We start from the raw sequence: 16601 nt of genomic DNA on the forward strand, positions 1-16601 counted from the left end.
AAAAAATATATATAATATACTGTTCCTTTTTTTTTTTTTTGCAACATATATTATGATATTGGACAGTGTCAATTCACAATAATAAAATATACATGTGTTACTATATTATTATATGTGTGTGTGTGTGTGTTACGCGAACCCGTATGGAATGCGTCTACATATGATATAATAATTGTTTGCGTAAACACATTTTGAAATTTCGACCTGATAAAAAATAAAGACTATTATAAAAAAAAAAAAAAAAAAAGTAATAATAACAAAAAAAAAAAAGCACACTCTGTAGACCATATTGCCGGCACTGACTAGATACCTATTAATTAACATAATAATCATTGTATAGGTAGGTAATTTTACAGCAAACAGACAAAAGATACAAAATAATGGCCGTTTGTCCTGCGCGATTTTGTTTTGATCTGTCAAACTATAGTATAAATGTGTACATAGTTGAAAATAATTTAAATTTGTTGTGAGAAATTCCAAGCACCCTCCTAATGGTCTAATTAAGTACAAATGAAATAGAAACCAGTCGTTTAACGTGGTCTGGCTGAATTTTGACCGCGACAAGTACTAGAAAGGCGATTTTGTATTGTTGCAATTTATTATAATAACGGCCTAAATAAATAAAATGTCACGAGTTAGTAATAATTGCAAAGTCATCCAAAAGGTATCCAAAGCCATTATCACACTAATGTAAGTCGCTTTCCAAAATCCGCCCAAGTGCCCTTTCGAAATTACTTGACGGGTCACTGCGGAAATTATCCATACAGGTTTTACTATTAATATATATTTGATCGAATAGTTTTTGTATAATTCACAATGGAAAACAATGCAATTCTTAGGTGTTAGTAGGTGTTCATAATGGTTCTTAGCCGTTCATCTATAGTGCAAAAATGTCTTGATTTATACACTAACCAACTAATTTTCAATTTGTGTTAAGCTAAATAATATTTTGTTGGTTTAGTACCTTAAACATAGGATTAGGTACAACTGTGTAGGTAATTGAAAATGTATAGCTGATGATATTGTGTAGTAGTGTGTCTAAAATAAAATAAAAACAGTACATAGCATATTTTTAAAAAAATTTAATAAAATAATTTACTGTCTTTAAGATGTCCTACAAAGTTAAGTTATGTTTACAAAATCCAAGTATTCAAAAACAACAAAATTAGTTTGGTATTTCTAACTAAAATTATGTAGTTGGTGCCACCATATATATTATAGTAGAACCAACTATACTCATAAACAACTATATTAGTTTGGTATTTCCAACTAAAATGACCCGGTTGGCTGCAACCATATTACATTATAGTGGATCCAACTAGAAAATTTCCAATCAATGACAACTATAACCAAATTATTTTTTCTTATGTAAATACCGCGTTTGGATCTTTTAATGATGTCTCTAATGTTGTTTATCTACCTTGACCGATGACAGCATTGAACAGTAAACGAACTATTCGTTTTGGTTTAGAAACAATACTTGTCTCTTTTACTCATTTGAACTGCACCATATATTTTGTCTAGTGCACTTTTCAGTGTTATTAGAATGATCAGATTTTAGAAATAACGTAGATAAACTCAAATATTTTTTAAACAATTGAAATCTAGACCATCCTAAGTGAATACCTATTTTATGTTTTTAAGTATGGACATTGTGCTTGAATTGGTATGGATAATATCAATTTTATGGGCTACTGGAATAATTTAGAAACCCAAACACATAATATGATAATAGTTATAAGAGGTAAATATGTAATATCTAAGTGCCTTACATCATATGGATCACCCCGTATGATAATTATTGTCTATTGACAATTATTTTGACCCCAATTGTTTTTTTTTATATATTATTTTTTTTTCTACATAACTAAATTAAAATATAGTATAATAATATCATACTTGGTTTTCATTAGCTCTTGGAAAAGCATATTATTATAATCGTTATAGGCTGGTCGATAGCACACTATACAAATGCGGCATTGAAATTCGATCACACACACAATATGTGTCCGGTCATCCGTGTAAATATTCCAAACAATGTAACATAACAATAATAACATAATAGCCAATATGTTGTATTTTAAACATAGCAGCTAATAATATTATTCATTGAGTAACACGACCTATTTTCAAATATGGATTGTATCGACACACGTTTCATACTGGATGAGCATTTGTAATAATATTATAAGGATTGAAACACTAACATGTATTAAAATTATTGTAATATTAGTACACAGTTCAATTACATGTACTTGTAGAAATGAAAATAATTCTTTGGGAAATAAACAGATACCTACTTGTCAACCGTTTTCATGGGAAATGCTGAGAATTTTCACCTAGATTGTAAAATGTACTCAGATACTTCCACTCAGATTAATAATACCTATAATAATTTATACTAGTCTTAATTAGTTTAATTTTAATCTATAGTAGAATAGGTATAGAAAGCAATCAGCTAAATCCATCATCAACATGTGTTTAAACGGATAGATAAACGGTTAATATAAAAACAGTAACCAAAAACTGAATACTTGTTCATCATAATAAATTATCAGTTGTCTTATTGTTAGTTTTGTAAGCCGACAAATTATTTATACATCCAACACCCTTAAATATGAATAATAATATTATTGAGATAAAGAAATTATATGTAAAATTAAATAATAATTAAAAATCTTTTTATCATTTAAACAAAAAACGATAATAATAAAGTAGCTATACAATCGATTAACCGAAAATTATAATATCCAAAAACATTATGTTTGTGATTTTAATTGTGTTAGTCATGAAAACAAAATGTTAATTATATTAATAGTTACATTTTACAATAGAGGCTTCAGGGCTTGCTATATTTTACCACTGATTTTCTCACTGGTGTTTTTCATGGTTCAGGTCTAGTATTAACTTAATCAATCATATTAGCTGTTGGTCGAGATAATTGCTATAGAAATATTGATATCAAAATATTTTGCCTAACTCGTTAAAAAAGAACTTCTCGGTATTGGGCGAAATTACCAAGTACAGTAATTGATATATTATTATTATTATGCAACAAATATAATGAACATAAATTACCTATTAACAATATTCATTTTCTTGTACATTAAATACTCATTTAAAACAAAAACCACAAGCCATGCGAGTGTACTGCCATAAATTAATGTCGGTGTACCTACCTATAAGTTATTTGTGCCATCAAAATTGAACTACATTTGAAAAAAAAAAATAAAACAAGTTTCAAAAAACTATTTTACCGATGACGATGACATATTGTAATATAAATTATACACACCTACCAATTCGAGGAAATTATTTTGTATGTCCTACCCAATTACAATAGCTAAAATCGGATACATTATTGTTATTTAAAAGCAATTCATAATAATAATATTCGTATGGAAACCGCAAGTAACTGTTATGTTATCTAAGGGTTTGTACATTAATAATAATAATTTCAGTCACAAATATTATTGTTAAACACAAAATATACCAACTGAATTGATACATTTAAATTTATTTACTGTAATGTTTAGAAAATGTATTTAAAAGAAATTAGTTTCACAAACTGACACATAAAGGAAACTTAGGCCTGAAGACTGATTCCATGGTTGTTTCCTCAATGTAAGTCTGTTATTGCAAAAATGAAGTTGAAATAAAAAAAAGGGTTATAAATACTTAAATGCCTATTTTGTTTTTGAAATAATCAACAGACTTTCATTTATAAAGGGCAGAGGTTGGGTACACATCAATACTAAATATATATATATATATAATCTTAAACAGTATGTGGATCCAAGATCTTTTTTTGACTATTTGTTTACACTATCAAAATAAGTTATCGCACTATTATTGTAACACCTTCTACTGTGACTTTGCAAATAGTTAATACAACGTAACAATATGTATTATAACAAAAATATAATTTATTAATTTTCAATACATATAATTTTTATACATAAATTACCTGAGCATACCCTGTCGATTACAATATTATAATAAAATAAAATACTATTACGCGTAAATACGTCATATCACTTAAATATAAAACAGTTTCAAATGACATTTAATCGTACATAAATATATATGTGTGTGTATATATATATATAAAAATGAACATTTTAATATGATTAAAAAAAATAAAAAAAACACATCAGTATACACATTGTCCAACTACACATCCGTAGATGTGTTTATCGACAGACGTGTATACTGTATGGGCATATTACGTACGTATGACAAACATGAACTTTTATGTAAATTTAACATATAAACGATAAGGTATAAGACGATTTTGAGAGAACATCAAAAGGGAATAGTTCAATGTAAACGACTTATCGGAACGCACCATTAAAAGTTGCTATAGCGGTAATAAGTATGAGCAGCACCAATGATTTTATGAAGGTTTCGAAATAAGTTCTTGCTCGCGCACCAACATTGATTCTTTACGATGTTCTCTTTGTAACGCTTCCCTTTGTTTGGCGACACGCAAAACGTTGGCTCTCTTCTAAACATTACATAAATAGAAAATTATAGCATACAGTAATAATTGTTCTTTTGATCATTTTTAAAAGTAATTTAATTGAGCAGAGCGGTTTTTTATTACGATTTTACACTTACTTCCATTGAAACCGATTTCTTATGTAGGAATATTAATTTCTTTTTCAATTCCGTCAGTTGTCCGTAACAGTGTTTTACCGACGTAAACTGAAAAAAGTATTGTTCATTGTATTAATCAAAATAGAATAGAATATTTTCCATACTAATAACTTATTGTAACACAACTACATTGTATTTATTTTTACTTAATCCTATATTTTTTTGTATCAAGTTACAAGCGACTGAAATCTGTTATTTCTTTGGTTTTATTTATTTCAAGCTCAATTTCATAGGACTTGAAAAAAAAAAATGTTTTATCATAAAATATCAAGAGAGGGATTTTGAATAGTAACATTTAAACTTAAAGAATTTTTTTTCTAAAATTGGAAAAATTTTGATCAGTTTAGAAGAATTTGTTAAATTGAAAATTAAAATTTCCCATCAACTGCAAAAAAACAAAATTCAAGAGAAATACTTAAAGTTGAACTAGTCATCTGAAACTGTAAGAATAACATAAAAAAAATAACAGTGATAATTATTGTAAATCTTGTAAAATATTGTAAGACAATGTACAACTCAATCCACGGGTCTCTTTCCTCAACAAAAATTGTATTAGTTAATGACCAATATGAAAAAAGTAGGAGTACTTTAACGAGAAATATTTAATGATAATTACTTGTTTTTTGACAGAATGGAAAAAGTGTTATTTATCTGAATAAAATACCAAAAACAATTTTGCGACTATTCAGACTTTATCAGAAAGTTGTATTGCTGTAATTTAAGGTAAATGTTTAGATTTTTCTCAAATGTCGAATTCACAACATGCTGTAGTTAAAAGACAACAAAATCTCTTCGGGTAGGGTAAGTTATTATAAATTTATAAACTTTCGAGAGGTAAGGAGTGGTTGTTTACATACCATTTCCTGAATATCCGTTTCGTTTAATAAACTAGACAACTCTTCATTTTCCTTTGCCAAAGCGTTCACCAACGACTCCTGTTTCTCTCTGAAATCGTAACAAATAATTTAATATAATTGAATTTACACGTGTAGTTTTACCTACATCAAATAGTATATTAATGATTGAAACATTTGGAATAAAATATGTTTAATGAAAAATATGATGCGTTAACTCAAGTAAACACACGTTAGGCCACTGCTTTTTATAACTGTTGTATATAATTAATCCGTTTAATCTATTATCCGAACAAACCTATTACGAAAACAATGCTACGAGTGATACTTAAATTGCACTACGATGAACGGCAATCACCGAGGCTTTACCGACAAAAGCGAGACGGATGATCAAGTAAAATCAAATAGTTGTTCTTGTTTAAAATAATAACAAAATTTGTATTAGAAATGCAACAACATTCAACACACAATAACAAATAAACATTTTTCGAGTACTTACACCACATCTTTTATTTCCGACTGGACCTCCTTTAGATTCGGACACAACTGGTTAACGTAAGAATTCAATAAAAATAATCCCGGCTTTATTTTGGACCTACAACGAAATAAAAAAAAAGTAGAAATTACTTTTTAAAAATAAAAACAATATGAACTAGTAATATTTATATTTGTTATAGATTCTCACTCCGTCCGATTGTCTCCTACGGTTGGTTCTTCGACGGTTTCCTTTGTTTGATTATTGTCATCCATTTTTCAAAAACAATTATTGTATTTTTTTTAACAAAGAAAATCAGTACTTAAAATCATTTACAAAGTAATAAATATTATAATTTAACAGAAGTCACAAGTCGGTAAAGGTGCTACTCTTTGTTTTTTTGAAAAAACTATCAACAGCAATTATATATTTGATAAGAGATAACGGATCTTATCACAATATCTAATATTTTGTTTGTGACAACAACAAATTTTGATAATAATAATTGATAAACGATTACAACTAAGAGGTTATAATAATAATTGTATATCTATTGTATACAGTATAATGTATATTGTTATTATATTCATTTATTTGTTTATCTTTAATCGTGTACAGAAAAATATGTTAGAATTATAGTTTCTAGCTCCATTGTAGGTACTATGCGTTTTGGGTAAAATACGTCCCAATCCTGAAATTATTATATCCGATGGCTTAGTGCTAGTATTGACTGTTTTTCCGGAAAAAAATCCCACTAATTTTTTAAAAACATAAGTATTTAGAAAAGGGCTGTTTTTATGAGTTTTGGTAATTAAAAAATAAAATCTCTTCGGTAATATTGCAAAAAACTAATAATTATTATACAAGTGCACGACATAAATCACAAAACTATAGGTCACTTTAAAGTAAAAATTTAATTAAAAAAAATATATAAATACATTTTTGAAATCTATTTAATAAATACAATGTTGGGTTTTCGCCAACTTTGCAGTTAGTCCAACTTTTTTCCAGAATACACTTTTTGACAGCAATAGATAAAAAAAATTAATGCAGTTCTTTTAATCTAAAATTTATAAGTATTGTGATATTTACATTGAACAATAAAAACCTTGTCTTACAATCTTATTAAAATTTGCTCTCCTGAACAATTTCATCCGTCGATACAGGTACAATAGCGTTGGCTATTGGCTAGAATTCAAGCTGTTGGTAACCCGGTTTACCTAATTGTATGTTTTTTTTATTTGAAAAATTCAAAATCTCATATTGTATCAACATATTATTAAGTATATCTTTTTTGAAAACCCGTTTGGTTTTGATCAAAATACATTAAATTTTAAATTAAAAAAAAATATTACCAGCGACGATGAGCAAAACGCCTAGAAACATTGCACTCATCACGCACGGCCAGCGTAGGCCACAGAACCCGATCGAAGCAGTGGCCAAAAAGAACAACGTGGCAGCCGCCGCCAACAGAAAACCGAAAGAGGCCGGCGAAGAGTCGAAGGCCGCCGCCGACGGTGCCGGTAAGCCGGTGCGGAAACGGCCGGTGTTGAAAAAATGGTCCGTCGAAGTGAGTACGCGGACGAGGAGTACTCAGGCCAGTACTCAGACGGGTACGCACGCCAGTACTCAGACGACGACGGCGAAAAAGCCCAAACAGAAATTGGCCAAAACGTCGCCGCTCGCCACCACCACGGCCACGTCGCTGATCAAGCCGGCCAATCCGGCGCTCAACAAACAGGCCGTCGCCGGCAACAAAGCGGACAACCGCAACAAAATAAAAAATGGCGTCGCAGCCACCAAACGGGTGTTGCAGCCCATCTTAGAAGGTAACCAGCAACTAGAGTCGTCGTCGTCGCAGCCGCCGGTCAAAATCAAAGCCAAGATGAAGACAACCGCAAGTGCCGTTAACGAGTAAGATCAGAACCTTATGCACAATCACCGTCGCTTTATTTTTGAAAGCCCAAATAATTAATAATAATCATATTATTAATATTATAATAAAATTATTAATAATAATGTCAGGTACCCCAGCCCCCCCCCCTCTAGTTGTGCCCATTAGCGGTACTTAGGTTGGGTTTTTTTTTTGCAATTTCAAAACCACTAAAAATAAACTGAAAGTATACATTTTTTACTGCACTTTTCTAGTGAAAAGTATTTAAAAAAAATGTATTTATCAAAAAGTCCTCTTACGACATTTTTGAACTTAATCGGGAAAAATCAAAAAAAATGTTGAAAAATTTAGCTTTTTTTTACATTTTGAATTATATAAGAGAAGTATTTAGAAGCAAAAAATATAATGGGATGTATTGTTTTCGGTTTTTGTCATAATTTTAAGGCATAAAGCTAAACATTTTGAGAAAAAAAATAAAAAGTAGTGTAGGTACCTAGCTTAGCTTCTTTCCAAGTGGATTTATTTCAGGAAATGTAGAAAATATAGATTAGGTCTTAAAAATTATGTGTAACAAATTCCAATTTTTCGCTTATAATTACAGAATTCTACATGGACGTGTTTAATAGGACATTTTTTTTTTTAGGTCACAAAAGAAGTCCAAACGTGCGTTTAAAAAGAAAGTCAAAGTGGAAATCAAAGAGTGAGTGGCGCTCAAACAGAAAAGCCAAAGTACACAACAGTCCACCTCGAGGACTCATCTAACCGTTTGTTGTGGTGGTAAAATAGGACAAAAAAACAAAATTAAAAATGTTAACACTATTGTATATATTTTGTTATTAGCCCAAATTTGCTGTGAATCTTATTTACTATAAATACATATTTTTATAGTATTGACAAGGCTCTAATTAAACTACTAACTTACTCATAAACTGGTTTCCCTAGTCCAAAAAGCTACTAAATTATTAACCTCTTTTTTTTTTTTGTGTAAAATATATATATATATATATAATATACTTAAATAAATTTTAAACTGAGTGTTCAATAGCGTCGAATGCTTTTATATAATCATCACAGCTGCGTATCCTTCAAGAGGAGTTTTTATTTTTTACTAACTGCCAATTTTACCTGTTCTGCAGGCAGTTGAAACTTGCAGTAGTGTTGTAGGTTGAATAAAAACATGAATGCTAAGTAAAATCTACTTAGATTCCAATCCAACCAAAGTGACATTTACAATTGACATACAACAAGAGAAGAAGTACAATATAGCTGTATATTAAATAATAATAAACTTTTGACTCGTGTAATGCTCGGTTTCATTTCTGGACGAAGCATACTTATTCATTTAAACGAAATACATAGGATATTGATTTAATAACTTCAACGTTTAAACATAAACATTATTTGTTTAGTCCCATTGGTGTGTATTTCCCGGCAGAGGTAACCCAGTCGGTTTCGCTGTCGTTTTTGCAGTTTCTTTGGCCGATATCCTAAAAAAGACAGTGTACACACATGAGCTTATGAACTTACCTACAAGTGGAGTTACACCATACACAGAAATAAAAAAAAATACACAGTTATGTAGGACACAATACATTTCTAGTTGGAATATCCTAACCCAACCGCTCAATTGGTTTTTTCAAGCCTATATGGATCAGAAAGTGTGCTTGCCCTAAAGAAGGTACTTTATAAGGCCAATAATGAAAATGTTTACCCCTTCCTTCCCCTTCAACATCAACATACAACTACTTGAACATATAGTTACTTTGCGTTTTCAGGAGTAGTTTGGTCCACAACGATTATCGGTGGCGTCACTAGTCCACGTGCTTCTCGAACACAATAAGAATTACTTGTCAATTTATGGTGAGGTCCTTTTGGAATGGCCGGAGGAGGTCTTGTGGCAGGAGACATGTCTTCAACGCTTCTTACGTTAGGTCTCAAATTGCGCTACAAATCAATTCGATACTATAATATAGGTTCAACATTTTTCAGAGTTAACCCCACTCAATAAATCTCATGGAATGTAATTGACGAAAGAAAAAAAAATTTACAACATTGAATCCAGAACTTGAAAGAACTGCGGAGGGTAAATGAAGTCAGAAGATAAAACTTATTTCTCAAAACACATGCAAGGATAATATCTTCATTAACCATTTTTTAAGTATGAAAAAAGTGGTAATATCTTAAAATTTTCATCTACTTACTCTGCTTAAAAACCTCCTGAGGCCGGATATAAAAGCAGACGTCTTAAACTGGGATGGAATCAATTCGATCCAGTTGGCCATTTTTCAAATTTTAAATTGGAAAACAGATTTTTGTAATAAACAGATTGTAATAATTCAATGTTTGTACGCTGAACAACAAGCAAAAATGTCGATGGCCAGCAAATCTTAAAATAACTTTATAAAGACATTGGTGGCAAACTTCGAGATTAAAAACAAATTTAAGTTAGTTTATGTTAGTTATTTCCAGAAAAAAATCTCTTGAAAATTGATGTTAACCGACCAAATCAACCAAATACCAATTATCCATTTTTTTTTTAATGTGTTATTATTAAACAAAATTTACAGCACTACAATTATACAAACTGTGTACAATAAATAATATCATTACAATTTTTATGATTTTTAAACATGCGAAAAAAGTAATACAATTAAATAGAAAATCCAGCTTTATTCACAATGGAGTCACATTTAGTCTCGTATCTTCTTTCATTATAAAAGAGAAGCAACTCCAATAAAATATGCACAAATAGTTAAGTACATTCGTTAACAAAAAGCTGGTATAATTTTTAGTGGCCAAGATAAATAACTCCATAGTGGAAGTTTTCACCACCAGAGTGCGCTACGAAAATTGGCAATTGTACTTACATACATTGTTTCAAATAACTTTACAACCTGCCTGTCTTGAAATATTTCATTTTATGCAGTTAATCGGTTTGGCATCTGAGCGCCTCACTTAATATTCTCATGGCGGTTATAACATACAAGTGACATGGTAGTAAGCGGCTAATAGCGTGTAGTCGTGGTTTCACTATAACGTATTCTTGTAATTGTTGCGTTTACCTTATCAACGGAATAGGTTTAAATAAATAAATTGAAAAATCGTTTACGAAATTAAAGAATTTACATTCGCTCGAGTCGGATACAATTGCCATTTCATGGTAAAAACAAATAATCCCAACCTGACAGTCTGTCCGTGGAACCTGTGCACGTACGAAGGACGATGGAAATACTACAGGTGGACTACGAATCCATTGTTGAGCTTCCACAGCAGCGCCACCATCACAGAAGCAAGAAAACTTCGCTTGTGCTACATGTAACTCGACTAAGTAATATTCTAACCTGGGGGGGGGGGAGGGGCATTTTGCCATTGCACGACGCCGTCTTGAGAGATAAATTTTTTTTACGAACCGCCGCCCCGTTTAATGCAACACGTTTGCAGGTCCGGAAAGATACCAAAAGGTACCACTGAATCGCAACTGTATTTCTCGAAACAACTCTATGAAAATGTCTACCATCCGGACACGGCGGAACGACAAAGATTGCTCGGCCGGATGTCGTTTGTTTCGATAGGAAAGTCGTTGCTAACTCCGTTTTCGTTGACGGCGTTAAGGTGAGCCGCGATTGAATACTGCCACTTTTTGGTCGTGTTGACGCGATAAAGCGACCATCATAATATTGTACATCAACCGGATCTACAGGGTATCCCAAAAAGATTGGGGTGGGGTTTCAAACGGCTGCTGTAGGTTGTGAAGTATTATAGATCTACAGCGCTCCGGTAGGACTCGAATGAAAGATGGAGTTGTCAAGTTGTCAAGCTGGCGACACAAACGGGAACGTGACGGGAGACATCTAGTGGCAGTCATTCGAAACTTGACAATTGCCTCTTTCGTCCAAGCCCTACCAGAGCGCTGTAGGTCCAATACTTCACCGCCTACAGCCTTTCAAACGGCCCGCCATTATTTTTGCGACATCCTGTATTAAATCTTTTATCAGTAGAGATTTCGTTTTGCTTTCAGATCTAATCCGTCCAACACGTTCGGCTACGGCTTAACCCAGGCATACGATTCGTTTATCAATTTTACCAACCGAAATGGCGACACGAAACTCACAACCACTCAAGCTGCACTGTCTTTCATTGGTGCCACCGCACTGTCGACTTATGCAGCCAGTCGCGTACACAGATATCTTACATGCATGTGTAGCCCTTATGCGTATGTAAGTACTCACCCACCTAACGGTTTGAGCCGAGGAAATTTTACAAAAATGTGTAAAATTTCGCATGATTGCAGCAGTGAGACAAATTAAAGATATGCACCTACTAGAGAAATGTAATTTCCCCATTTTGGTCACACTGCAGCTCGCCCTTTTCACTTACTTCATACGTTTTGCTGCCTGTTGTGACCCCCTGAGACATTCGGTCAAATATAAAAAATATTTTTAATTTTTACCTAGTACTTAACATTTGTTTTATAAATAATTTTAGCGATTCGCCCCGTTGGCCGCACTAATAACCGGCACTATCGTCAACATACCTATTATGCGAAATAATGAAATAATCAACGGGGTAGGATTGTACAACTGCAAAAAAGAAAAAGTCGGATGTTCCAAAGTATGTCAACCTAGTGGTAATTTTTTATGTTTTCGTCGATTCTTCGCGAAAATGCCAATCACCTTATCATTATTTGTTTCAGCTTGCTGCAGTTAAAGGTATTGGAGAAACAATCGTTTCAAGGGTTGTCATGTCTTCTCCGGGCATAAGTAAGACGATCCTGATTTAGCACACCTAGCTTAAAATATCAATCGATCAAAGAATAAAATCACAATATCTTATTCTGTTTTCTCAGTATTGATGCCGTATTTGAGCGATTTAATGGATAACCACAGTTGCTGGTACCGAAAAAACAAATGGGCCCATTTTCCATTCAAAGGTGCGGGAATTGGATTACTGTAAGTTATCAACACAACCTAAAAGCTATACAACTTGTACAAAAAAATCATGAAACCGACGAATTGAATTGACTATAAAGTTTAAACTATTCAAAATATATTGTTTTAAAATACTTACATGTGTATCGTTTAAATTTTAGGTTGGTCGGACTGCTGCCTGCTGCTTTGGCGATATTTCCACAACTCAGGTATACCATTGTTTAGTGATACACCCTCTAAATTAATTACCAATAGTCATGGTTATTGAATGTAACATTATTTCAATGACTAAACAATTGAATTATTTGTTTAATTGTCATTCGCACCGGATTAGCTCAAAAATGATGTGTACCTTAACTTTAGATTAAATAATATAATTAAATGTTAAGCCAAAATGGCGATACCGGCCATATAAATACAATGAATATTTTAGCTTAAAGTTGACTTGTAACTTTCTTCATGGTAACTTATCCTAATGAAGATAATGTACATGATTATTTTGTTATCTGGTCGTACTAAAGATAGATAAATCCATCAAAACATTTTAATTACATCACTTTGTAACGTTGCTGTTGGTTATTTTCAGTTCCATTGAAACCTGCTCATTAAAAAAATATGAGAGAGAAGCCTACTGTCAAGTCGAACGCAAATGCTCAAAGGTTCCAAAAAAATTGTATTTTAATAAAGGGCTATAATTTATTTTTTAAATAAAACATATTTAAATAATTTGTTTTTGTTTTTTAAACACACAATAAAAAATTAGGTTAAGGTTATACAGTTGGGTATTGAAAAATAGTCTAAACAATAAGACAACCCGTAAAGGTTAGACAACACTAAATTATAAATTAAATGCTTAAAATGTCTACAACTATGAAACTGTTAAATAATTATTATCTAATATAACAAATTTAGTCAAATTATTCGTCTCTAGATAATCACACAAGTACCTACATTTATCTTGCAATTTAATGAAAATATAGCTTTGAGTACAATAAGTACAACAAAAACGATTTTCGGTGAGATGGTACTTTGAGGTAAGAAGCTGTTTTTTTAAGTAAAAAATTAGGGAAAAAAAAGCTTATAATACTAATTCTGTTTTTGAACTACAATATTTATTTCACAACATTTATTTCGGAGGTCAATAAATTTTATTTCAATAAAAGTTTTATCAATTTCAAAGATGTCCATCTTTATAGTCATTCTCGATGATGAATCTTAATGATAAATATTTTATGTTCAAGAACTTGTATCGTTTTGATTCTCATCGCACCAGCTGTAGTCGTTAAATGAATTAGGTTGCTTTAAAATTCAAGTCCTAGTTTGTAATAAAGGTTAAGCCTACGGATTACTTCAACCCTCCACAATAGAAAAGTTGAAAACAATTATTAGGTTTCTCCCAAACTTGGAAATTTTTTTAACATAATTTTATCTTTTAGTGTACAATGACTAATTATTGAATCAATTATTTTTAAACATAATTTTAATAGTATTTAGCGAGTTACAGGTTTTTTGTTTATGTTGGTCAGAATGTATTTTAGAATGCACGACAACCGATATTATTATTATTATAATTTTTTTTAACACACAAATTTCCAATCAATAATATTTTAATAGCAGTTTATGAGTGTCGACAAATATTTTGTATTGAATTTGAACAAATTATAAAAATGGACAAAGATTCAGTGAGCCACGGGACGGACGGGGCCAGTACGACCACGGGACTGACTCGACGGTCATCGCGCATTGTACCGAACAACACGGTGGTGTGCGTGGCCCAAGACGATTCGATAAACATCGAACTGGTGTACTACACGGCCATGTTGAAGAAATTCGCGCCCAACTTGAGCAAAGAAAAAGACAAAGAGAAAGTCATACCGTGGATCCGGAAGCTGTACGCGGCTGAGTACGCGACTGAGTACTTCAAGACCAAGCGCAACCGGTATCTGTTCACGATGATCTTGTCGATACTCAACGACGAGATGTACGGCGTGTTCAAGTCGCCGCCGCCCAACGGCCCGCTGAAGAGCCCCGACAGTTTCTCCATCGCCGTCATGCCGTTGGCCACCTGGGAGATGGACAGCATGTGGGAGGAGATGTTGAAAGGCGAGGACAACAACGCGGTGGCGCAGTGTTCGATGCACGCCGAGTGTCCGCCCGAGGAGCCCGACGAGGAGGAGACGGAAATCACGGCCGACATGGCCGACGAGGAGAAGCAGCGCATCGCCGAGGAGAACGACAAGAAGAAATTGGACAAGTCCAAGAAGAAAATGTTCAGCTCGCTGCTCGACTGGGAGTTCCAGTATCTGCTGCACGTGGCCCGGCCGTACGCGGCGTTGATCACGTGCGCGCAAGACAAGACCCGGGTGGCCAAGTGGCTGCAGAAGCTGTGCGGCGTCCGCATCGAGACGGCGTGTCTGAAAATGAAAGGCGTCCGCAACGATTACATGATGACGCTGCTGGGCTACTTGTACGACCTGAGACTGACCGGGCCGTTCGAGCATCCGCCGCCGGACGGCCCGCTGGAAAGCCTCAACAAGGCCATGGAGAAACTCAAAGACAGCTTCCCGCTGACCGTCCCGACGCAAAACGACGTCAACGAGTTTCTGGCGGGACAACCGGCGCCGGCCGACGGAGGAGCCTTCTGCTACATAGCCATTAGCGGCGATTTACAAGCGACAAATCTGATCAAATCCAAACCCATACAAACTAATAGCTGTTCGAAATGACACATTATTAAGTACAACGAAATATATCAAATACAGCTGATGTGTATATTTTCACTTATCTGATGTTTATATGTCTTATTCTTGAGCGTCTTCTAGTTCTTATCCCCAAAATCTTCCCAAGACTACTCCCCTCGAAGATGTTCCTAATGAATGTGTCTATCAAGTGTAATATGTCTAATCAATCTATGTGTTTTATTACACTCATTTTGACATTTTCATGTCTTAGCTCTGGCACATGACCGAAAAAAGTGTTACAAAAAAGCGTTAATAACAAAAAGAGCATTACGCTGTTATCTGATAAGAGATACAATAGCACAATATATAAAAACACTATGAAACAAATAATTGGGTTATTAAAATGATCACTTTGTAGTAATAGTTACCTCCCGTCTCACAACCAATCCTTCAGCCGGTTTTAGACTTTTCCAATCTTACTTTATCCTAAAGCTTTCAATTCGCATTTAACTACTACATCATCCCACTCCCATTTTGTCGTTTTGCCACACATAATCTGTGGTTTTACCTCACACCTACTATTATTGTGATTGTTGGGTAACTCTGGGCGCTTAAATGAGCGCGAAAAAAAAATACGTTATAAACGATTTCTATGGTTTTCTACAAATCGAAAACAGTTTTAATAATTTGTTTACTATGTTCAGATATATTAATTGTTAAATTGTTGTTGAACATATAACATGTACTATTTTAACAAATTGTGTTTTTAACGTTGTCCTCGCGTCGCACATCTGCGATTTCGATTAGATGCATTTTAACTGGTAAGAATAAAATGGAATGAATACACGTGTGACTACATTTAGTGTGTTGTTGAATATAATATGTGTAGTTTATTTTTTTTTTTTTAGATAATACGGTATCTATATATATATAATGAAATTGTCTTCTTTATTGTTCTCAATATTATGTTCCTGCATTTTAAATGTACACGGCGACGACGACCAAGTAGGTAATCGGTAAATTAGTGTAAGAATTTAATGTCATTGTTAATGTTTAATTACCAACTCTCGCTAGGATTTTTTTCTTGAAATAGTTTAGGTATTCAATGCG

At 33.0% G+C, this 16601-nt stretch overlaps 3 protein-coding genes across 3 annotated transcripts; 1 reads left to right on the plus strand and 2 right to left on the minus strand.

Moving 5' to 3' along the window:
• Window positions 1-3971: 3971 nt before the first annotated feature.
• Window positions 3972-6408, minus strand: LOC126836720 (uncharacterized). Its single transcript, XM_050570327.1, has 5 exons — window positions 6199-6408; window positions 6013-6108; window positions 5517-5604; window positions 4621-4707; window positions 3972-4507 (listed from the first exon to the last, which is right to left on the minus strand). The coding sequence occupies exons 1-5, from the start codon at window positions 6261-6263 to the stop codon at window positions 4397-4399; spliced, it is 447 nt and encodes a 148-aa protein (XP_050426284.1). The 5' UTR covers window positions 6264-6408; the 3' UTR covers window positions 3972-4396.
• Window positions 6409-9287: 2879 nt separating this feature from the next.
• On the minus strand, window positions 9288-10164 carry LOC126837196 (NADH dehydrogenase [ubiquinone] 1 alpha subcomplex subunit 7-like). The gene is made up of 3 exons (XM_050571019.1): window positions 10084-10164; window positions 9645-9826; window positions 9288-9369 (listed from the first exon to the last, which is right to left on the minus strand). The coding sequence occupies exons 1-3, from the start codon at window positions 10162-10164 to the stop codon at window positions 9288-9290; spliced, it is 345 nt and encodes a 114-aa protein (XP_050426976.1).
• A 4313-nt stretch (window positions 10165-14477) lies between these two features.
• On the plus strand, window positions 14478-15536 carry LOC126837197 (uncharacterized). The gene has a single exon (XM_050571020.1). The coding sequence runs from the start codon at window positions 14478-14480 to the stop codon at window positions 15534-15536; it is 1059 nt and encodes a 352-aa protein (XP_050426977.1).
• Window positions 15537-16601: the final 1065 nt, after the last annotated feature.

This window comes from Adelges cooleyi, unplaced genomic scaffold, assembly GCF_023614345.1.
Source record: "Adelges cooleyi isolate 19-005CV unplaced genomic scaffold, UGA_ACOO_1.1 ACOO_flye_CR_arks_rails_tigmint_CR_PRNA_247, whole genome shotgun sequence".
Classification (NCBI taxonomy): Eukaryota; Metazoa; Arthropoda; class Insecta; order Hemiptera; family Adelgidae; genus Adelges; species Adelges cooleyi.